The sequence below is a fragment of the Lissotriton helveticus genome, chromosome 3_1 (genome assembly GCF_964261635.1).
Source record: "Lissotriton helveticus chromosome 3_1, aLisHel1.1, whole genome shotgun sequence".
NCBI lineage: Eukaryota > Metazoa > Chordata > Amphibia > Caudata > Salamandridae > Lissotriton > Lissotriton helveticus.
The window spans coordinates 920820376-920844848 of record NC_136061.1 but is presented as its reverse complement, the minus strand read 5'-3'; the positions used below and the strand labels follow the sequence as shown (position 1 = coordinate 920844848).

The 24473-nt window shown below is 46.9% G+C and overlaps 1 protein-coding gene across 2 annotated transcripts in view; it reads left to right on the top strand.

Moving 5' to 3' along the window:
* Positions 1-24473, top strand: part of STPG1 (sperm tail PG-rich repeat containing 1) — a 351715-nt gene that overhangs the window by 178907 nt on the left and 148335 nt on the right. For both annotated transcript variants that reach the window (XM_078683800.1, XM_078683799.1), the window contains one exon: positions 2766-2934. In XM_078683800.1, the coding sequence (XP_078539926.1) occupies positions 2766-2934 (169 nt within the window). The remainder of the gene's footprint in view (positions 1-2765; positions 2935-24473) is intronic.

Genomic DNA, 24473 nt, shown 5'->3' with positions numbered 1-24473 from the left:
ACCCAGTTTTTTGGGAAGGGTAAAGCTAAATGACTACTAACAGTGAGCCACATTCCTGATGTTGGGAAGAGGAGCAAAATGGCACATGCCTAGGGTGGCAAATTTCTGCCTGTTGGCACTTTGTGATTTTGCATTGTATCACTTGGAAGTTCTATCATCATACTATAGCAACAAATTTGGCACAGCTTTTCTGAAAGATTTAAGATTAATCTTTCTTACAATGGAAACTTATTTGGGAGAGTAGATGACACAATCACAGTTTATTTGGACACGCACTCAGTCAGGAAGAGATGGTATGGATTGTCAGTAGAGATGGTCTACACCCAAACAGCTCTCACCCTCACTAATCTATAGCTTCTTGTACATGCCTGATGTTATAAAAGGTAAAGGGAGAAAATGGGTGTAAAAATGGCAAGAGTGGAAGGGTGGCCTGGTGAGCTCTGTCTTTGAGAGCTATGAGTCTGAGGATGGGTTGTGTGTGATTTAAGCGAGGTGGACAGGGAACACTGTTAGGTAGGTTTTAGGACTGATGAGCCTTTCTCCTGAGAGACATATCCTGGAGCTCATGCAGCAAACCCCAAGCAAGTGCGTGGACTAGCTGGGAGTAACTGATCCACATTTAGCAAATGTTTGGGAGACAGGAATGGGTTATAGTGGGCATGAAGCAAAAAGCAAGAATTCCCAATTTTAGGAGTGAGAATCTGAATTCAGCATATTTAACTATTGTTGAACCCCATTTTGACCTAAGCAAGGATTCCAATTAAGGCCCTGTATCATTCTGCCAGAATGTGTTGTATATGAAAGACAACACCTACATTTGTTCACCTGCATCTCTAAGAAGGGTGATAAATGTTTATAACCAAACCCTGCCACAGGATGAAGTGCAAGCTAATTTTAGGAGAAAGATGCAAAATGCCACTGTGCTGATGTAAGGCATACTAAAACGTGTATATTTAGTTCACTACAATGTAAATTTACTGCTTGTGTCTGACCGTGTCATAAGTCTACATAGACATTTTTAAAGGTATACTTCAAAACAATCTGATTTTGTAAAGGTTATAACTTATTTTCATCCATCCAGAATGTTATGATCAGAGCTTGTCTTTTTCTAAAGTAGACCATCCATACTTTCATTTTTCCAAGGATGGTTGACCTAATGGAACTCCTAGTGAGGTGGGATGGGAGTGTGATTTGTCAGCAGGGATCCTGCCATCAGATGCATTCTTGAAGCCATCTTTGGACAGTAGGAGGGGTTCCTGGGTGGAGAAGGATGGGTTCTTATCCTTTTCTGACACACAAATATCAATTAGAAGTAAAGGTGAATGTTAGCCTAACATGTTCCCAAAAGATTTTGCAGATGGGCATATTTCCCTGCATGAGGTGGGGCCTCCTGTAATAATGGCAAGGGATATTAATTCCCTTTGCCACTGAAACAGCTTTAGCCAAGAGGGTTTGCCAAAGATTGAAGCGGACGACATAATAGTGTGGCCTGTTCCCTAAGCGAGCATTGGGACCAGAGTCATTCTTCTTCCTAGCCATTCAAGTAATGTGTTCCGATTTGTTCTTTAGAGCCAAAGGCCAAATGCATGACCATTTTTAGAGGTCACAAATTGAGAATTGTGACCGCTAAAATGGCTGTCAGCATATAGCAACCCCATTTTGAGAGTCAATAACCTATCACCGACTCACAAAATAGGTTTTGCGAGTCGCTATTAGAAAGGGGGATTTTAAGTGCGTCCCTTGCTAATAGCTAGACGCAGTGGCATGTATGAATGTTTTGTGACTGGAATGCGGTTGCCAAACTGCATGAAGGAGATGGTAACCCATTCTCAAATAGGAAGGGTCCCCAAAGGAAACCCTTCCCCTTTGAGAATGTGGTCGCCAACATTTTTTAAGATGGACCACTGCCCACTCTTAAAAAATTAAATGGAAACTTTTCATTTTTCTTTTTTAACTGCATTGCATTTTCCTTTATTTCAAAAGCAATCACAGACATGATGGTCTGCTGACCCCAGCAGACCACCATCCTTGGAATTACAGGTCATTCCCAATGGGTCACAAATTGCAAACTGCCACATGAATATTAACAAGGTAGGTCTGAGACACATTAGTACATTTAATTTTGCGACTCGCTGATTGCGGGTTGCTAAAAAAATCACAATTTGCGAGTTGCAAAATGAAATGGTCATAATCTGGCTCCAAGTGCCAGGAAAACTAGGTCCTAATTCCCAATGATTCCTTTACGAGTTAGTGCAACATGCTTACAGGTCTCCTGAATTTCCAGGAAAGTCACACCTCCTCATGGAAAAAGGTTTTAGGAAGCAGTCCCATTATTAATTGTTGTTGGTTGATGTGGTGCCCTAAGCCCTTCTAAAGGTAAGGGTGAGGGTGAGGAGGTACTTCTCAGATAAACCTATACAGATCCAGTGTGACTGGCAGAATCCCTTCAAGATGCCCAGTGTCGTTGTTTTATGATTGGTTGCCAGAGGGACATAGATAGCCTCATGTTGTCTCACAAGGTGTAAGAGCCATTACGTTTATCCAAAGTAACCGAGTGCCTTCGGAACGATTCTGTCACTATCTTCAGGTCCAAAAGAAGGTTGCTTTGAGAAACCTTTAAGCATACTACATAAATCCGGCAAAAAAACATGCATCCTGAAAAAAATGAGAAAACATTACACTATTCAAACAATATTTTATTTTGATTCATGTTGAACTCTTTATTTGATCATATACTGATTATTTGTTTCTCTTTAAATGTGTAGGTCATTATACTATTAATGATTCTCTGGTGAAAGAATCAACCAAAATCATCAAATCTTCGTTTAAATCTAAAACCTTACGAGACAGTTGGGCTGGCCACTCAGCAAATCCCGGACCAGCATCCTACCATCCATATGAGTCATCTGAACCAGGGCAAAAGATAATATATCCGTGAGTTCTGCTTTCTAATCTATCTATTCACTTGTTTATTGGACGAGCATCGAAACACCATCAGCAAAGTACTCTACTCTCTGCTGAGGGCAACAGAGTATCTCATGCCATGTATTAGTGGTGCCTACTCCATGTGCTAATGCAGCTAGCTCAACTCACATAATATTACTGAGTCATGTGAGTAATTTGGACATGATTTAAAGTGCCTCTGCAAATGTACGGCCAAATGTACTAACCTTTTAGGATCACAAACACACTGACTCAGAGAGGTTATGGCCTGACGGCTAGAGCTGCCGACTTTGGAGCTGCGGAACCAGTTTTGAGCCTCCGCGTTGGCTCAGCTTCCTGTGATTTCGGGCAAATCACATAATTTCCCCATTTCTACCAAAAAATGAATGTGTCCTTGTGTTATGTTATGTTATGTTATGTTATGTTATATTAATTTATTATGCGCAACAGCTACTCCAGCCAAGGAGCGTCCCGGCGCAGTGACAAGGAGAAACATAACACAACAGGAAAAGATAAAACCTAAGAGAAACAGCTAGAACAAGAATGTTTTAATAGCTCTCCGTGTAACATAACTGGTGCTCATGTAAAGTGCTCCAATACCTTCAGGTCGAGTTCATGCTCTATAAATCTGCAAAAAAACAACCTTTTTTTCGTATATATCAATCGCATGTTAAGAGTCTTTCGACTCCTAAACTGGCATTGTGACTTGATATTGCTTCAGTATTTGGAAGGGGTGTGGCTTAGGCGTACCGTCGAATTACCAAATTTGTACTATATGTATCAAAGATTGCGACTGTTATTCCAGTTGCAAGCCATCGAAAAGCTTCTGACCTCCAAGTTGGTGTGCAAAAGGGGAGGGGTCCCTTCCACTTTGTGATTTGTAGAAAATGTTTCTAGGTACGTAGACAACAGTCCAAATACCACTGCCAACTCTCAGAGAAACCTTTAAAAAAGAAAACTTGCTTTTTTTAAATTAGCCTCATTTTGAGGCCGTGTTAAATAACGTTTCTTTATTTAAATGCGGTCACAGACATGGTGGTATACTCAGCCTTGCAGGGCACCATCTCTCTGATTGTATCCAATAAAGTGAGTCACAATTTGTGACCTAGCTAATGTAGATAAATTAAGTAGGTCAGATTGTGATCCATTCCAAATGACAGTTTACAAACTGACCTATTAGAATATAGGTCGGTTCGCAAAATGCTCTACTAATCCAGAAATACTGGTCTTAAATTACAACAGTTTTCGCGACTTATATAATGACATATTGGCCCCTCCTTCATCTGCATTTTTTTGCTTGGTGTGCATAATTGATGGGCTGTCCAAGGTGTAACATCAGCTCAGGATATTCCCAGGGAACCAAATTAGCATATTAAAGAATGTCACTCCTACTGTCAAAGCAGCAGAGTGTGTATTCTAAGTGGTTGGGTTACAAGGAAGAACTTTTAAACTTCAACAAAATATATTTTGGGAAAAAAGAATTAAGGAAGTCAATTTATTTCCAGAGGTTTTGTACCAAAACCTCTTTAACTTCCAAAATGGACAGGATTGACTTTGCCACCAAAGGGAACTTAGTAAGTAACTTAGTATTTGTGATTCCTTATTTAGGGTTAAACCATACAATGACCTGTAGACCATATGCACTCAGAGAAATGGAGGGAAAAGTGAACATATACCTCTTATTTACCTTAAGTCCCACACAGTGTCTGTTGAGAACTTCAGTCCTCATACACATATGCTCTCTTAAGGGGAACAGGAATAATAACATATATGTCAGTAGTTGCATGGCAACAGTCCTGTCTTGCCACAGGCCACATTCAATGTAACAGTATGGCTGTAAGTGCTATGAAGCTCTAGTTCATGGCGACAGTTTCATGTGATGATAGGGTCTGGTAGAAATTAGATTTTTGTTGGTTAGGGCATGTGCCAAAGTCAGGCAGAAACCACCACTCTAGTCAGGATAGGGGAGTTACACTTCTAAAATAACTCCAGCTCACCCCCTTGGTAGCTTGGCACGAGCAGTCAGGTTCAACTTAGAGGCAGTGTGTAAAGTATTTGCAAATAACCAACAGAAATACAGTGTAAGCACTACAAAAGGAGTTCACACCAGTTTAGAAACATATCCAATGCTTTTATATACTTAGGACAAGACCAAAAACAATAAAAAATCCACAATACAGTACTTAAAAATCTTCAGTTAAAATATGCTTGAAAACAGTTCCTTGATGTCGATAGCTCCGTCCGGGGCTAACACGGCGTCGTAAACAAACAAATCTAAACAGTTCTGGCTGACTGCCGCGTCGTGGGCCAGCTACGGTGTCGGGAAGACCCGCAAACAGTACCTTTTAAAAATGCAGGGCGTCGGCGACCTCTTGTTGAGCTTCCGAAAGAACGACGTCCGTAGGTGTCGGTTCCGGAGGTCGGTGCAGGAGTCGTCGCGGCCCTCCAAGCTACGCGCGATGCAGATCGAACTCCTCTCTGTTGTAGTCAGGAGCGCTGGAATCGGTAGGCATCGGGTGCTGCGGTGTGAAGTGAAGCGGTGCAGCGTGCGGTGCCCTCAGGTTACGGTGCAAGCAGCGGCTCGGTGGCAGCGTCAGATGGCGTAGCCGGTGAGACCAGGGTTGTGGTGCGAAGTGAATGCTGTGTTCGTCACGATGCTGGCAGATCAGTGTGCAAGCAGCGGTGTTGTCGTTGCTGAAGCGCTGTCGTCGGGTGACGAACAGGAGTCGATGTGCCGGCGTCGGTAAGCCAAGGCTGCGGTGCGGGAGGAGGGCGGTGCGTCGTGTAACTTTACGAGCAGTGCCCTCGAATCATGGTGCAAGCAGCGGCGTAGATTTTGATGTGGAGCGTCATTGTCAGGGATACCAAGGCATCGTTGTAGAGGGAGGCAGTGTGGAGTGCAGTGGTTGCGGCTCGGTGGCGGCATAAGCAGGCGTCGTCGGTGAGGCCAGGGTCGTGGTGCGGCATGGCGGCGATGCTCTCTGCGGTCTCTTCAGGATACTGAGTCGGCAGCGTCGTCGGGTTGCTTTTCCTTCTGTTGCAGCATAAAACACACAGTCCCCATTGCTGAGGGCAGAAGAGCTTGAAGTCTTTGCTGTTCCTGAGACTTCTTGAACAGGGGGCAAGCTCTACCTCAAGCCCTTGGAGAAACTCACAAAAGTAGATTGCAGAAAGTTCGGTCCAGTCCTTTCACTGCCCAAGGCAGAAGCAGCCACTGCAGGCCAACACAGCAAAGCACACAGCAATGTGGTAGTTCCTCCTCACAGCTTCTCCAGCTCTTCTTCTTGTCAGTCTTCTTGAACCAAAAGAGTTCTAAAAGTCAGGGGTCTGGGTCCCAATATTTATATCCCAAATCCTTTGATCTCTTAGGCAGAGAGTGTCTGTGCCAAGCCAGAACCAGTTCTGCCTTCTCTGGTGTGACTTCCTGGCAGGAGGTGGAGATGGCATGGTCAGAGGCAGACCAGGCCCTTTGAGGTGCAAGGATATCTCGTCCCCCTTCTCCAGTTGCAGCCTGGTCTACTCAGCCCTTCCCTGACCCACCTAGACCATCTGGATCCACTCCTGCTCCCCATCCATCTGTCATCCAAAACCCAGTCAGGCAATCCACATTCCAGCAGAGGCACACGGGATGACTGAGCAAGAAAATACCTACTTTCTAAAAGTGGTATTTTCAAACATAGAATGTAAAAATCACCTTCACTAAAAGATGCGTCTTTAGATTCTGAGTTCCGGCAAACTAAACTTTATTTTCCTACCTAACTCCCCGGGCCAGTTATGTTTATAAGATGTTTTAAACAAACTCCCAATTCTGTCCTATGGGGAACACTTAGCCTTGCAATAGCGAAAAACTAAATTGCCCGTAATTCACTATCAGGACATGCCACACACACAAGGGCATGTCCTACCTTTCACATACACTGCACCCAGCCCACAGGGGTACCTTGGGCCTACCTTAGGGGTGGCTGACATGTAAGAAAAGGGAAGTTGAAGGCGACAGGGCAGTTACAAACTGCACACAGACTCCGCAATGGAGGGTCTGAGTTATCTTTTCAGATCTACTCACGTAGGTTGCACAATCAGTGCTGCAGGCCCTCTAGTAGCATTTGATTCACAGACCCTGGCACACAGACCAATCCATAACACAATTTATCACAGGAGCACTTGCACTTTCCCACTGACCAGCAGTGAGAAAAGTGTGCAGAAACACTACGCTAGTCAAAACTGGGAGGTCAGAAATCAAAAACTCTGGGGAAATATGCCAAAAGATGCCAAGTCTAACACATGTCCCCTCCAGCTGATAGTAGGGAGAACTACCCACCCTCCTGGGAGTTCTCTTCACTAAGGCGGAAGAACCTGAACAGACCATCTGCATTGGCGTATTCTGTGGCAGGACGGTGTTCCACCGTAAAGTCCATTCCCTGGAGGGAGATGGACCACCTCAGTAGTTTTGGATTCTCACCCCTCATTTGCACCAACCACCTGTGGGGCCTGTGGTCTGTCTGAACCCGGAAGTGAGTCCCCAACTGGTTTGGTCTCAGCTTCTTCAGTGCCCAGTACCATAGCGAAAGCTTCCCTTTCTATGGCACTCCACCTCTGTTCCCTGGGGAGTACTCTCCGGCTAAGCAAGACTACAGGTTGGTCTAGGCCCTCTTCATTCATTTGTGAGAGCACCGCTCCCACTCCATGCTCTGAAGCGTCAGTCCGCACGACAAATTCCTTGGAGAAGTCGGGGGCCTTGAGCACGGGTGACGTACACTTGGCGGCCTTCAGGGCATCAAAAGCCTTCTGGCAGGACTCAGTCCAGATCACCTTCTTGGGCTGCTTCCTGGAAGTCAACTCTGTTAAGGGGGCAACAATGGTGCCATACCCCTTAACAAACCTCCTGTAGTACCCGGTGAGTCCTAAGAAGGCCCTCACTTCTGTCTGAGTCTTGGGGGGCTCCCAAGCCAGACGGGTGTCAATCTTGGGTTGTAGGGGTGCCACCTGGCCGCTTCCTACCTGGTGTCCCAAGTACACCACCGAACCCTGCCCGACCTGGCACTTACTGGCCTTGATAGTGTGGCCTACTCTCTGCAGTGCCTTCAGCACTTCACCGAGGTGATGCAAGTGTACTTCCCAGCTGGAACTGAACACTGGGATGCCATCCAGGTAGGCGGCACTGAAATCCTGCAGCCCAACCATGCCTGGTTGACCAACCTCTGAAAGGTGGCAGGGGCATTCTTCAACCCAAAGGGCATCACCCAGAACTGGTAATGTCCTTTTGGCATTGAAAATGCTGACCTCTCCTTGGCCCCATCAGTTAAGGCATTCTGCCAGTACCCAGACGTTAAATCAAATGTGCTGAGGAACTTGGCAGCTCCCAACCGATAAATGAGCTCATCAGCTCTGGGGATGATGTGTGCATCAGTCCTGGTGACGGCATTGAGCCCACGGTAGTCCACACAAAACCGCAGTTCTGGAGAGGCAGCCCTTGGGACCAACACCACTGGGCTTGCCCAAGGACTGTTGGAAGACTCGATCACCCCTAACGCCAACATCTTAGAGACCTCCTCTTTAATGCTGGCCATGACCCGGTCAGTCAACATGTAAATCTTTTGCTTCACAGGAGGGCTGTCACTGGTGTCCACGCCATGGGTACACCAGTGAGTAACACCTGGGGTCAGGGAGAACAGTGGAGCAAACTGTCCCAACAACTGGTGACAGTCGCTCTTCTGCTCTGGAGTCAGTGTAGGGGAGAGGAGAACACCTTCCAATGATCCATTTTGCTCCTTGGTAGACAGGAGGTCAGGGAGAGGTTCACTCTCCTCTTCTGCCCCATCATCTGTCGCCAAGAGCATGCTCACTTCGGACCTCTCGAAGTGGGGCTTGAGGCAGTTCATGTGGAGGACCCTCAAAGGGTTCCTAGGAGCCCGCAAATCCGCCAGGTAGGTGACATCACTTTTGCGCTCCACCACCTCAAATGGCCCAGTCAACTTGCCCTGCAAGGCACAACGTTCCACTGGGGCCATGACCAACACTTTTTGCCCAGGTTGAAATTCGGCCAGAGTGGCATTCTGGTCATACCACTTCCTCATTTTTTCCTGGCTGGCTACTAGGTTCACCTGCGCAAATTTCCTGAAGCGGGCAGTTTGGTTCCTAAAGGCCAGTGTGTAGCTAAACACATCCTGGGGAGCTTTCCTGGGAGCTACCTCCCAGCCTTCCTTCACCAAACTCAGAGGTCCTCTCATAGGGTGACCATACAGAAGCTCAAAGGGACTGACCCAAGAGACTTCTGTGGTACCGCCCTGAATGCAAACAGAAGGCACTGCAAGAGGATGTCCCACTTATGCCTCATGGGTTCTGTTAGTCCCTTAATCATGCCCTTCAAGGTCTGGTTGAATCTTTCCACCAGACCATTACCTTGTGGGGGTTAGGGGGTGGTGAACTTGTAGGTTACACCACATTCCTTCAACAGGGATGTCATATACTTGGATATGAAATTGATCCCCCAGTCAGAAACCACCTCTCTGGGGAACCCCACTCGGGAAAAGATCACCATCAATGCCTGGCCCACCACTGGCGCACCTTTGTCCTGAGAGGGATTGCCTCCGGGTACCGGGTGGCATGGTTCACCAAGACCAGGATGTACCTGTTGCCTATGGCTGTCTTCGGATCCAGTGGCCCAACAATGTTCATCCCTACCCTTTCGAAGGGCGTTCCAACCACTGGAAAAGGTTGGAGAGGAGCTTTGACCTATCTCCCACTCTTACCACTTGCCTGGCAAGTTTGGCAAGACCTGCAATGTCCATCTGACTGCCTTCACATTTGGGGCTAGAAGAAGTGCACCCAAGAAGTGCAAGCCTGTCAAAGATCTTGTCCTGCCCCAAATGTCCTGCCAAAGGCATGTCATGAGCCAGACCCAGTAGGAAGGTCCTGAAGCGCTGGGGTACCACCAGCGCATGGGCTGACCCAGGCTCAGCGACCTTACACTATACATGAGATCATTCTCCCAGTAGATCCAATGTGAGCCGGACTGATCACCAGCTGCCTGATCTGCAGCCTGCTGCCACAGACCCTCCAGAGAAGGGCACTCCTTCTGCTCCTTGCAGAATTCCTCCCTGGTGGGACCCCCTTCTTGCTGCCAATGGGTAAGCTCAGAGATGACCTCCAGTTCAGCTACCTGCTCCCCTGTAGGCACCGTGGCGTCTCTCTCAAGGTCCGCCTCATCCTGGTCTGTGGGAACTTTAGGGGCCGGTTTCCCTCTCCCCTTGCCTTTTTCTTGGCAGGGACTTGGGCCACTGTTTCAGGCTCCAAGTCCTCTTGATCACCCTCTCTGGCTGCCATTGACCGAGTGGACATGCATGCCCACTCTGACAACCCAAGCATCTCCAAGTGAGACCTGAGCTCAACATCCTTCCATAAGGATTGCTTCAGGTCGTTACCTAGCAGACAATGTAAAGGCATGGAACGGCTCACAACCACCCTCAAGGGACCTGAGACCCCCCCCCTACTCAAAGGGAACCTGCGCCACCAGACACTGGTGCTCTGAATTGTCCACCGCAATGACTTGGTGGAAGGCCCCTGGGTCTACCTGCTTCTCCGAGACCAGGTGACACCGGACTGAGGTCACACTGGCTCCAGTAACTCTGAGAGCCTCTATCCTTTTTCCATTGATGGTCACCCAGGTGCTGTATTTATTTATGTTAGGGGGCACCGGGTTTTCTGGGACCATCTCACTGTCCCCTAGTGAGACGAGGGTCATTTCTGTGGAGTCCCCACCCTCCTGTGGGTACTCTTCCTCCCCAAGCGCTACACTAGCCAACACCTTGGGCTGCCCACTGGAGGGTGGCTGTGTCCCCTTAGGGCACTTGGGGTAACCCTTCATGTGACCCACCTGGTCATATGCAAAACACTTTTGGGAGCCGGTCTCAGCAGGCTTTGCTGACGAAACCCCTTGTTGCTTATCTCCTGGGGGATGGGAACTTTACCCTGGGTGTTAGTTTGGGGGCCCTCTAGAGAACCTCCCACTTTTCTTCTGGGGACCCTGCCCACCTTTGGCTGAGTCTCCCCCATACGCTTTCCTGTGGACCCTGGTACTCACCCAGTGGTCCGCCTCCATAGCAAGCTTCCTGGGGTTAGTCAGCTTACTATCAAGTAGGTGCTCATGCAGATCTGCAAAACATAGACTGGACCCATGCAATCAAATTGTAGAGCTCCTGAACATCTGTCACATTACTGCCCTTCACCCAACCATCCAGTGACCTGCAAAACATATCTACACATCCCAACCAAGTGTTGGCATCAGACTTCTTACTGGACCTGAACTGATCCCTGTTCTTTTCAGGAGTGAGACCATACTTAGTGAGAAGGGCTTCCTTCATGTCTGGATACCCAAAGCAATTAAAGTATCCCTTGTTTCTTCTGGGAAGAGAGGCCACAATCCTGCACCCCAATTCTCCTCAGGGACCCCATTCATGTGTATCGCTGCCTCATAACCCTGAAACCACCTTTGTATGTCATAACCCTTCTTGAATTCTTTGCCTACATTCTTAGGGATGTGCACAATCCTGTCTGCCTGTCTTGACAGGTTGCTGCCACCATCTGAGCTGGCTCTACTCTGATCCAGCTTCTTTATCCTGAACTCATGCTCTAACATCATCCTTTTCTCCTCCATGGCTAACTTAGGCTTCTCAAGTTCTACTGCAACTCTCCTTGCTTCCTGCCTGTCCTCCAGTTCTCCTGGGGACAGGCCACTGCTGCCTGGCCTGGAGAGTTCCCCCCTCCCAAAAGCACATCCACCCAAGGAATAGGCTCCTCTGCCTCTCCACTGAGATCACCAAACTGCTCTCTGGCATGTCTGGATGCTACCCAGACCTTCAGTGCCTTTTGTAGCTCCTCCTTGTTCGTGAGGCCTCCGACTTGGACTTTTAGGTTTTTGCAAATTGATTTCAATTCCCTAACATTGTAGGATTCCAACCTATCCTCCTCAAAGGCAATTTCCAGGGATGCAACAAGTGATGCTCATGATTCTGGCATGATGAAGTAGCAAGTTCAAACTGGCAAGATCAAAAATTGGCCAAAAAGAAAATGAACCTGTATATGACACTAAATGGTCTGCGATATGGTAGTAGCGCACACCAATCACAGTAAGTCAAGTGCAAATGCAAGTCCTATCCTCACCGCTGACAACCAATGTTAGAAATTGGATTTTTGGTAGGCTAGGGCAGGTGCCAAAACCAGGCAGAAACCACCACTCTAGTCCGGATAAGGGAGTTACACTCCTAAAATAACCCCTGCTCACCCCCTTGGTAGATTGGCACGAGCATTCAGGCTTATCTTAGTGGCAGTGTGTAAAGCACTTGCACATAACCAGCAGTAATACAGTGTAAGAACTACAAAAGGACACCATACCAGATTAGAAAAATATCCAATATTTTTATATACTTAAGACAGGACCAAAAATGATAAAAATCCTCAATACAGTACTTAAAAAACTTCAGTTATTAAAATATGCTTGAAAAACAGTTCCTTGATGTCGATAGCTCTGTCCGGGGATATCACGGCGTTGTGAACAAACAAATCCAAACAGTTCTGGCTGACAGTGGCGTCGCAGGCCAGCTACGGTGTCAGGAAGACCTGCAAACAGTACCTTTTAGAAATGCAGGGCGTCGGCGACCTCTCGTTGAGCTTCTGAAAGCACGACGTCCGCAGGCATCGGTTCCGGTGGTCAGTGCAGGAGTCGTCTGGGCACTCGAAGTCACACGTGTTGCAGATCAAACTCCTCTCTGGTGAATTCAGGAGCGCTGGTGTCGGTAGGCGTTGGGTGATGTGGTGCGAAGTGCAGTGGTGTGGCGTGCGGTGCCCTCGGGTCGCGGTGCAAGCAGCGGCTCGGTGGCGGCATCAGATGGCATCATCAGTGAGACCAGGGTCGCGGTGCGAAGAGAATGCGTTGCTCGTCGCGGTGCTGGCAGGTCGCGGTGCAAGCAGCATCGTAGTCGTTGCTAAAGCGCTGTCGTCGTCTGACGAGCGGAAGTCGATGGCGCCTGCGTTGGTAGGCAAAGGCTGCGGTGCGGGATGAGTCTTGTAACTTTACGAGTGGTGCCCACTAACCACGGTGCAAGTAGCAGCGTAGATTTCGGCATGGAGCGTCGTCGTCGGGGATACCAAGGCGTCATCGTGAAGCAAGGTGGTGCAGAGTGCGGTGCCCACAGGTCGCTGTGCGAGCAGCGGCTTGGTGGTGGCGTCAGCAGGCGCCATCGGTGAGACCAGGGTCGCAGTGCGGCGTGGCGGTGTCTTCAAGACACGGTCGGCAGTGTCGTCGTCGACGTCGTTGGGTTGCTTCTTCTTCTGTTGCCATTAATACAATGGGGTTAACCCAGTGAGTCAAAGGACCTGGGTATCGATTAATATATATAACAAATTGATCCTAGACAAAAAACTCAGAACGCCAATTGATGTTTACCTTGTTTTTTTAGAATGAGTGGATCCACAAAGGAAAAGCAGGAGATGTATTTCTTTGTGTGTCCAAAAAATGGTATTAGTTCAATATACCCAACACATACTAGATCAAAAAACAATCAATCTTGTTTGATCATTCTCATAGAAAACAAATTCATAAATTAATTACACATTAAAAGAAAACTGCAGAATGCAGTAAGAGTAAGAAAAAAGTGGGTGCTCAAGTGAAATGAGAGTGAAAGTAGTTCAAAGGACAAGATTGAGATTAATATGTACAACTAAAAATACAAATTTTTCAGTTGAACAAACAAAAAACAGCCTAACCGTACAATTTATATACACATGATTTGTGGACAAAGGGCAAGGAAAAGTTTAGGTCTAGGCCTCAAAACAAGGGGACATAACCGTCGACGTTTCGACGCGATAAGGGAAATTCAGGGCCTCTGCTGCTGGTCTTCTTCAGGACTGGGTTCAGGAGGGGATGGGGGGTGGTCAAAACCAGGGGAGGGATACCATCGGTAATGGGAAAGGGGTCGCGTCAATGAAACTGGACCCACCTAGACTATCTGGAGCCAGTCCTGCTCCACATCCGTCTGTCATCCAAAACCCAAACAGGCAATTCACATTCCAGCAGAGGCACATGGGATGATTGAGCAAGAAAATACCTACTTTCTAAAAGTGGTATTTTCAAACACTGAATGTAAAAATCACCTTCACTAAACGATGCATCTTTAGATTCTGAGTTCAGGCATACTAAACTTTATTTTCCTACCTGATTCCCTGGGCCAGTTATGTTTATAAGATGTTATAAACAAATTCCCCATTCTGTTGTATGGGGAACAGGTAGCTTTGCAATAGCGAAAAACTAAATTGGCCGTAATTCATTCTCAGGACATGCCACACACACCAGGGCATGTCCTACCTTTCACATACACAGCACCCGGCCCACAGGGGTACCTTGGACCTACCTTAGGGGTGGCTGACATATAAGAAAAGGGAAGGTGAGGGACTGGCAAGTGTGTGCACTGGCCAAGTCGACATGGCAGTTACACACTGCACCCAGACTCTGCAATGGCGTCTGAGTTACCTTTATGGGCTACTCACGTGGGTGGCACAATCAGTGCTGCAGGCCCGCTAGGATCGTTTGATTCACAGGCCATGGCCCACTCACTGCACTTTACTAGGAACTAACAAGTAAATCAAATATCCAATCATGGAAACACAAGTCCATAACACAATTTACCACAAGAGCACTTGCACTTTACCACTGATCAGCAGTGAGACAAGTGCACAGAGTCAAAACTGGGAGGTCAGAAAGCAAAAACTCAGGGGAAACACGCCAAAAGATGCCAAGTCTAACAGGAGCAAATACAAGCCTTTGGCTCCATTGTAGATACAATAATCTCTTGAGTATTTCTGTGCAAAGATTAATATTAAGACAGTGAGTGATCTAAAATTCCCTACTTGTCTTGCTATTTTGTCAAAAAAGAAGGCAAGAAGGCAAACAGTGACGGTTCCAATGGTCTGCATTTTGTGCTCAAAATTAGCACACAGAGGTGAGTGTGATAGTCCAGTTGTAGAAGCGCACTGTTAGTGGATTAGAACAGTGGTTTATAACCTTTTGACTTCTGATGACCCCTAATAAATCACTACAGGAAGCCAGGGCCCAAGGGCTTTTTCTCCCCCACGTCATTCTGAAATCCTCCAATTTCATGTTTCACACATTATTGCCTTCTTATTCTGCACCCTCTCTTCACTCTCTCCTTCTGCATTTACTTCCTGGCATCTCACTCACTAAACCACCCCCTACACACAGAACAGAGCACACCCATTCAACTGTAAACATGTTTGCCCTGTCAACATTTTAACAGCTTTGACCCTCCTTCACAGACCTTCACATATAATCACAGTTACAATTGGCACATGCCACCACTGCTGTGTGAGTGGGGAAGAAAGGATTGGATGTTCAAGTAGTCCGAACACCTTAATGACCCGCTAATAGGCACTGTGAGAAATTCACTGTGCCTTCTGCCTCCACTCCGAACCTTTTCATTATGAGGCATGAGGCAGGCCAGTGGGGGGGCGGGGGGGGCGTCGGGGGGGAGGGTTACCTGACTTACAGTTCTATTTTTGGGAAGGGCAAATTATTAACATTTCTTTAAGGTTGGTTCAGTATATTGGAAACCGGTGTTGCTGGATGCAAAGATGTATCAAACTGAACCCCATGGTACAGCTCAAAACTAGCACATGCTTTCACCAATTGTTTGGTCTGTGCTTCATACCAGCAGCCATGAAGAGGAAACTGCGGTGTTCTGAACTTCTCCTTTTCGTAATACTTTTGGAACCATTGGTTATACTCACCAGTCAAGCAAAGTCACCTCGAATTATGAATCAAAAAATGTGAATGTATGCAGACAAATATCTCTTGATGATCAAAACCCCTTCTTTCTCTCTGCCAAGGCCAGTACACTATTTACAGAAGATGCTTTTGTTGATATTTGAGGTCATACTATAAATGGAGCAAGTTCGAACTACCACAAGTCTCAGCATCTTGTTTTGTAACACATATTTAGTGCTATGATAATCCATTGAGGTGATGAAAGGAATGCATAGCTGGTAATGTTGGTATATGTGAAGAGTACCAGCATGGCCCACATGACTTTTAGCATAATTCTTCCCAAATCCAGTCACCTTGTAGGAAAATCATCCGTTTTGCCTGGTCTCCTCCATTTTTGACTGTTGCTGGTGGTTACTAACTCTGAAAGTGCCCTGCACTCTGCTAACCAGTCCCAGGTCCAGTGCTCTGTCCTCTAAAGATATATGGTAATTGGTATAATTCTATTGGCAAAGACAACATACCTGTAAGTCCCTAGTATGTTGGAGACCATGTTTGTTTAGAGACCCCAGTAAACTCAGTGCTCTTAAGGGTGGACTGCTGGGGTGTCTGGTGTCATTTTACAGCCAGGCCTGCCTTTCAGGCTGGTTTTGTAATAAAACTATGTTCAAACTTAACTTTGGAATTAAAAGTACTTCCAAACTCCAAACCAACATTTCTAATACTTAGAAGTCACTCCTTAGGTCTGCCTAGGTACCGCCCCGAAGGTAGGGGGCTTTGTTATAAAGAGCAGAGACAATGTAAAACATGTTTTATATGCCCTAGTAAGGAAAAACAGCCAACGTCGTTTTCTCTATTGTAGTGCTGCTAGCCACATAGGCTAACATGGGGGAAAGCTTTATTACATTTTTGTAAAGTCTATCATTGACTTGGGGCTAGCTAGCAATTTCGTTCAAAGTATCAAATTAATGGTCACATTGAATCCAACAACTTGCCGAAGTTGGATTTAATGTAACTATTACAGGAAAGTAGTTTTAAAACTTCGTATGACATCATCCTGAGCCCCCTGCACCTCCAAATGCAGAGGATTCGGTAGCTGACCCCGCCTGGGAACTAGCGAGCAGGCAGGGACGAGGCGACCTATGACAAAACGTTCAGGAACACTGTGACCGGCGATGCAGAGGAATTTGGAGGCGGCACTTAAAATGGCGCCTGTGAGCTGAGATGGGCTACGGAGTCCGCGAACCTCCCAGAAGTACAGAGGGAAGCGGCCTGAAGGGAGTACTGATGCCACAGGAGTATGCGAGTGCCTAAGAGGGACCCCTTCGACACCGTGATGGTAGGGAAGTGAGCCGGGGGCCGCAGGCAGTGTGCAGCGGGCCGAGCGGCCGCGCTGCCTGGTGAATGGTGCAGTCATCAGCAGCAGTCGTGCCAGAGGGGGCTAGAGAAGTAGAGAGCCCCCTCCCAGCGGCCACATCAGAGTCTTTGGTGGGCCCTGAGAGGAGTGAAGGCCTCGGGTCCCCAGCTGGGTGAGTTGAAGTGCCTGCTGAGGTGCAGCACCGTGGAAGAGTTGAAGCCTGCATAACGACTGCACGGAGCGGGGAGGGGAGCCCAGGCCATTGATTGGAATGGGCTGGACCAATGATTGTTATTGGTGAGACCTCGCAAAGGGCCTGGAAGATTTGGAGCCCCTGTGCAAGACGCTAGAAAGAGCAGCGAGATCCTTGATGAGAGAATCGTATGTCTGTAACTCTGCTTTTTCTTTGTCTCCTATCTATCTATCTATTCCCATTTAGCACTCTTTCTTTCTTTGTCTTACTTCCTTTGCTCCTATCCCCTCTCACCTGAATCTTTCCCCTTGCCCGCTACACCGCCTAGCCCCCGTGCCTTTTGGGCCCTATGACTAAGCACTCTTTCTCCCCTTGTTGGGGAAAGATCCAATATTTATACTCTGGAGTCTCAGCGATCCCGCTGAGAGAGTCCAGTCCACAGTGCCTAAGGAGCCACTCACATTTGAGGCATGGTATGGCACCCCTTGCCAAAGCACTCCCTCTCCCCTTTTTGGGGAAAGATCCAGTATGTAGGCCTCGGAGTCTCAGAGACCCCTCTGAGAGAGTCCACTGCATATAGGGAGCCTCTCGCAACAGAGATGGGGAAATTACTCCACTTCCCCTGGGATCACATTTTACTGGACTTTGTAGGCAGCTCTGACTCGTCTACTGGTTTGTGTCCCCGTCACCCTCCCCCTCCTCTTTCCATTCTGTGCCTGTGTGAGAAAGTGCCATCTTTCTTGCCTTGGTATGCCCCCACTTTTTTCTGAACTGCTGATGTGCTTTGACTGAGTGTGCCCTGGGTCCCTGCCATTCAGGTACCCACGGCCTGTGTTCCTTCCCTAAAAAGAAAAGCTATGCTGAAACAAAATATTGACATCTCTGGCATTGACATTCTGTATCATTTATATGCCTTTATTTTTGGTTGTAGACCGAATGCATTTCCCCTGATGAAGTGCCATAGCACGAAATACATAGGGAATGGGACTGACCTTACATTGAAGAATCATTTGGATAGTATACTGAATTACATCAACTATGTCATTGAATACGTAACTGTGATGTAACAGTTAAATTGGTTGAACATTGATGAAGATTAAATACGCATAGACTGTTTGGACGTGTATGGATTTATTTGGATATACACAGTATTTACTTTCGTCTTACAATCATTGAAGACCGTTTGTCTCAAAAAGGAGTGCGGTTGGGCACATTGTCACGTTCGGCAATGTATCTTATTTTATAGTTGAGCTCAACTCCCCTAGGTCAGACACCCAAGTATTCAGCATCCACATGTAAAAAGCAGGGAATCTAATTAACGTGAACACACACAGAGTGCCACACACATACTGATCTTGTATTTGACAATTACTGACCAACACCGTGTGAGCACCGATAGGTTTGAACCAGTAATAAATATGGAGTATGAGGACATCTCAAACATTACGGAAAACAGAGCGAACACCTTTGGTTTCTCGTCTGAAGAAACAAGCCGCATATATGCCATGATACAGGAAGTAGACCCTTCGACAACTAGCACTTTTTCAACTCAAAGTCTGCTGAAGCAACTATTATACACTTCCAAAAGAATCATAAACCAAAGCCTACATGCTGGGACACTGATCAGATACCACAAGGACCAAAGGATCCCGAGGGGATTGTGGATAGCCCTCAAGCCAACACTTTGCAGAAATAATCCCAAATTCACCGAATGGTGGTATGAAATCTTGAATAAGTGTTCGCTGGATTTAATTTTACTTATCGTAGAGGAACTTTCCAAAGTTATTGAGGACCTTGATAAAGACATAAAGAGGATTCAAGCTAACTTGGACAGCAACTTGATAAAAGAGGAACTAGACCTAGCCTTAAACGACATCAAAACTCAATTGGACAAGTACACGAGAGAAATAAACGACAGGAAAATCATGAACTACAAGCGTGACACTATTGACTACAAGCTGGGAGAGGTTTACAATTGGGCGGAGTCTACGCTCAACGTAGGCAACAAAGACCGTTCAACAATCCTTCCTCGGATGAAGGGAGCACAACATCTTTTGACTCATCACAAAAAAGTGTACAAAGGAATGTGAAACATAGGGGAGAAGTACCCACTAACAGATGTAACAACACTACCATCACTACAACACCGGAGGTGCCTTTTTTAGGAAGAGGCCCGAGTCTAAACGTCGAACCAGGAGGGGTAGAGGCTCAAAGAGAACCGGGTCCGTCGATAGCCCAGTCAACGCACAGCAAAAGAACCTGATCATTAACATATCTAAGGAAACCTTGTCGAAATGTCAACTAGCTGCCTTGCAACGTGGCACATCATTTGTACCTACCTATTGGTCCAACGAACTGGAAACAGAAGTCAGTGTCTTCAAATTCATGAGGAACCTAAGGTTAAGGCATTTGTTCACCAATGTCATCGCTGAACCTACACAAGAAACAGATGACACCTCATTAGGTCTAAGGAGCAAGAGTACTTTCCTAGCACCTGTTAGCCACAAGATTTTGGATTCCTATGAAACTATTACCATGAATGGAATTAGGGACTTCTCCAAAAAACCCACCACCAGGAGATCCAACTTTACAATCAGGGAATCACAAGCCATCAACCAAATCATCAATAATCGGAAGATAACTTGCTGTAAGGCGGAAAAAGGTGGGGCACTTGTAATTATGGACTCAGAATACTACTTACAGAGCGTTAAGAATCATGTATATGATAGCAACACATACATGTTATTTCCCCAGGACCCCACAGAGGTGTTCGCCAGAACATTGAAAATCATCGTGGACAGAGCAGTGGAGATGGGAACCATCACATCGAAAGACAGAAAGTTTTTACTTCAGGAACATTCCAGGAGCCCGAGCTTACACATGCTACCCAAAATCCATAAGGACTTGATGAAACCTCCATTCCACCCTATAGTATCCACGAGGGGATCAATACATGAACCTACAGGCAAATATCTGGATAGACACTTGCAACCGATTGTGAGATGCATGACCATCTATCTGCGTGACACAACCGATTTTTTAACCAAGTGGAATGATATAACCCTTGATGAAACCATGGACATTACCCTCTGCACAATCGACGTGTGTTCACTGTATACCTCGATCCCACACAAGAGGGGTATCGAAGCTGTTGAATCTTTTCTTATCAATCATGACATCAACGAGGATTTAAAAGTTTTTCCTCTTGGAACTTCTTCATTTTATTTAATTTATTTATAAAGCGCACTGTCACCTTGCAGGCATCCTGGCGCTAACTGACTCAACGGGCAAACAAGTATCAGACATGGCAAGACCACACAATAGATCACTTAGGAAACAATCAGGTTTTAATCTTTCTCCTAAATGGGAGAAGTTCCGTGGTTTGCCTTATCTCAGCTGGGAGCAAATTCCATAATTTAGCAGCGGCCACCTCGAAGGATCTGCCCCCTACTCTAACCTTCTTAAATCTAGGTACTTTCACCAACCTGGCCACTGAAGACCGAAGTGGCCTGGCTGGTGTATACCAGGTGAATTTCGATTGCAGGGAAGCAGGGCCAATTCAGTGAAGAGCCCTGAACACCAGACAAAGGGCTTTGAATTGTATCCTCTGTCGCAGGGGTAGCCAGTGCAATTTCGCAAGGGCAGCCGGCCCATGTGCTCTTCTAGGAAGCCCCAGGGCCAGCCTAGCAGCCGCTGATTGCATCCTTTGAAGCCTATCCAACAGAAACTCAGGGGAGCCCAGCAGAAGGGCATTGCAATAATCCAATCTACTGAGCATTGTACACCTTGCCACTTGAGCACGTGCCTGGAATGGTAAGAGTGGCAAAACTTTCCTCTGGGATCGCAAGATAGCAAAGCAGCAAGCGGTCGTTTTTTTAACATGAGTCTCCATACTGAGCTTTTGATCAAGCATGACCCCTAAATTACGGACTGAAGCCACAGGCCGTACTGTAGTCACTGTTTCAGGAGGCCAAAAGTTTTCTGGAAACGGGCGGGAGATCTTATTCCCAGTGCTCAAAAGCACCTCCGTCTTACCAGCATTAAACTGAAGAGAGTTATCCTTTAGCCACCGTGACGTATCCCGCAGACAGTTGTGGAAAACTTCCACAGATGTCGAGTCCTCTCCCTCAAAGGAGAGGATCATCTGTGTATCGTCAGCATAGTTCACAGTCCTGATGTTATAGGTTTTTATAAGCGAGATCAAGGGTTTTAGATAGAGATTAAAAAGTATGGGACTAATTGCTGAGCCCTGTGGGACCCCATGAGGCACCTGATTGAACACAGATTGAAAGGGGGGCAGGGACACCGCCTGCTGCCTATCCTGCAAAAAAGATCAAAACCACGTCAGGGCACTACCTCTCACCCCAGCCTCAAATAGACGGTTCAGCAAGATCTTATGGTTAACCGTATCAAAGGCGGCAGACATGTCTAACAGGATCAGAAACGCTGTCTGTCCCCTGTCTGCACGCCCTCTGAAGCTCATCCACGGCGGTCACCAAAGCCGCTTTGGTCCCGTGAGCTGGCCGGAAACCAGATTGATCATTCTCTAGTAAATGATGCTGTTCCAGATGTTTAGAGAGGGTTGCACTGATCAGGCGCTCGACCACCTTATCTGGAAAAGGCAGCAGGGAAATAGGCCTATAATTTTTGGAGCAGTCCGGGTCTAAAGAGGGCTTTTTCAGCAGGGGGGATATCACCGCCTGTTTCCACTGAGCTGGAACAATACCAGTAGCAAGGGATTGGTTACAAATTAGGCGGAGTGTAGGAAATAATTCCTCCTCATACTCCTTCCAGATTTTGCATGGCACAGGGTCCAGAGGAGACCCGGAGGAGATCCCCCTAGCCAACCCACGAAATACATCTTCCGTGAGGAGTGGGAACTCAAGTAATGGTTCCCCGAACGCCCAGGCTGATTCGTCAGCCCTGTCTACCGTTGCCCTAAGTTCGGTGTCATGAGGGTGACAGATGTCAGGGGAAGCCTCCAAATCCTCAATAATTTGCTCAATTTTCTCTTTAAAAAATTTGGCCAGGTTCTCACAAAGTTCTTGAGACGGGACAATGGCATTCTTGGAGCATTCAGGGTTGGTCAGATTATTTAATATGTTGGAGATGCTCCTGGAGCTATTAGCAGCTTTGCAAATCACGGAGGAATAATAGTCCGCCTTGGATTTCTTAATCAAACTCTTATATTCCAAGACTTTGCTTTTCCATAGCATCCTAGATGCTTCCTCATAATCCTGCCTCCATCTTCTTTCTGCCTGTTTACAACCCTGCTTAAAATTTTTCAGCGGGATGTACTTTGTTACAACGCATGCTTTTAGCACACATGCTGTAACAACGCGGTTTTTATAACGCATTCTTTTACAACGCATAACAGAAAGGGGTGTTGGATAGTGAATATTGTAATTTACTATTCCAACACCAGTCCCCGTTGACACTAGGGAAGGTGTTGGATAGTAAATTAAAAGTATTCCCTATCCTTGAGCGCCCCCCAGAGTCATGCGTTGTAATAGAATGCGATTTAAAAAACGCGTTGTAATAGCACTGCGTGCTAAAAGTTGCGTCGTAAACGACGTTCCCCTTTTCAGCGTATCATTGAACCATGGGGCAGAGACATTCCCCTTACAGCGACGTGTTTTTAAGGGAGCATGGGCATCCAGCACCGCCGTGATCCCCAAGCAGAGTGAGGTATAATTCTCCTCAACTTGCGTATCCAAGCCAAGGGACTTACTCACATTGAATACCCCATCCGAGGATTTCAAACAAGCAAGCGCCTTCCAGTCTCTGCACCGAAATCCCTTAATAGCCGGTGGAGCCCTAGTGTAAGCACCCTTAATGATTATGAAAAAAATTACGAGAAAATGGTCTGACCAGTCCATAGGCAAGGTTTCCCCCATGGCCAGCAAGTCAGGGACCGCAAACACCAGGTCTAAAAGGTTCCCCGCCTTGTGAGTGGCTCCAATGACTTGCTGGAAAAGGCCAAAGCTTTCGCAAGACTGAAGTAGGTTAAGAAGACCCAAATCAAGGGAGCCATTGCGCCAGAGATTAAAATCCCCCAAAATGACCAGCTTATGGTGGGATGCTGCAATATTAGTCAGGGTGGCTAGAAGCGCTTGTTGTTGCAAAATGCTAAAAGCCCCTGGCGGTCTATAACGTAACACACCAGTGCAGACAATCCCAGCGCAAGTCCGGATAGATAAACCCAGCAGCTCCGTTCCCACCGCAGGGTCAAAATCAATAATATCAATTTTACAAGTTGCTTTAAAAATAACTCCTACCCCCCACCCCTTCCAATGGGCCTGGGAAGATGTAAAAATTTTAAACCGGGAGGGCAAGCACAGCCTGGATGGACCAAACAGTCAGCATGAGTCCACGTTTCTGTCATAAACAGAACGTCCAACTCATGTGTCTCAATCATCAGCTGGATCTCTACGCTATGCTTTGGCAGGGACCTAACATTCAAAAGCCCACATTTCAAAAGATTGTTAGCAAGAAAGTCTGCTCATGGCTGGGCCGTGTGCAGCAGTCTGAGAGTTCCCTTATCTACATGAAGCTTACCAATCTGTATGAGCATCTCTCTCGAATAAGGGGGGCCGGGAGGTTGTTGGCCAATCTCTTGGGGGCCAAAACAGGCAGCATAACTGGCGCTGGGCGCTTCCTTGGCGCGGACGGGCGCAGACGGGCTTGCCTTTGGCGCTCGCCCACTGCGCGTTCGCTCCAGTGTTGTTTTTATGGAGCCCAGAGCGTGCAGCCTCGACCACCAGAACGTGGCCCAACTACCCCCAAGATGGCGGGTCCGACCAGGGGAAACACCAGAAGCCTCGAGCGACCGCTCCGGTCCTGCACAAGGTAAGAATGTGCAAATAAGCAGTTATTATACCTTATACCATAGCTATTTCACTTGGAACAACCAATTTTTTCAACAACTAGCAGGGACATCGATGGGAAATTGTGTGGCCCCCAGCTACGCCAACCTGTTTATGCACTGCCTGGAACTCGATCACATTTTAACTAACCCCAGATGGCAGGATAAGATTTATAAATTCTGGCGTTACATTAATGACATTTTTCTTGTATGGCAAGGACCCCCGGAAGAAATTGAAGAATTTATAGTGTTCATCAACAATATCAATGACCACGTACAGTTCACCTATACAGTCAGCACTGGATCAATCCCATACCTGGACGTCTTGGTGTCACTCAAAAAT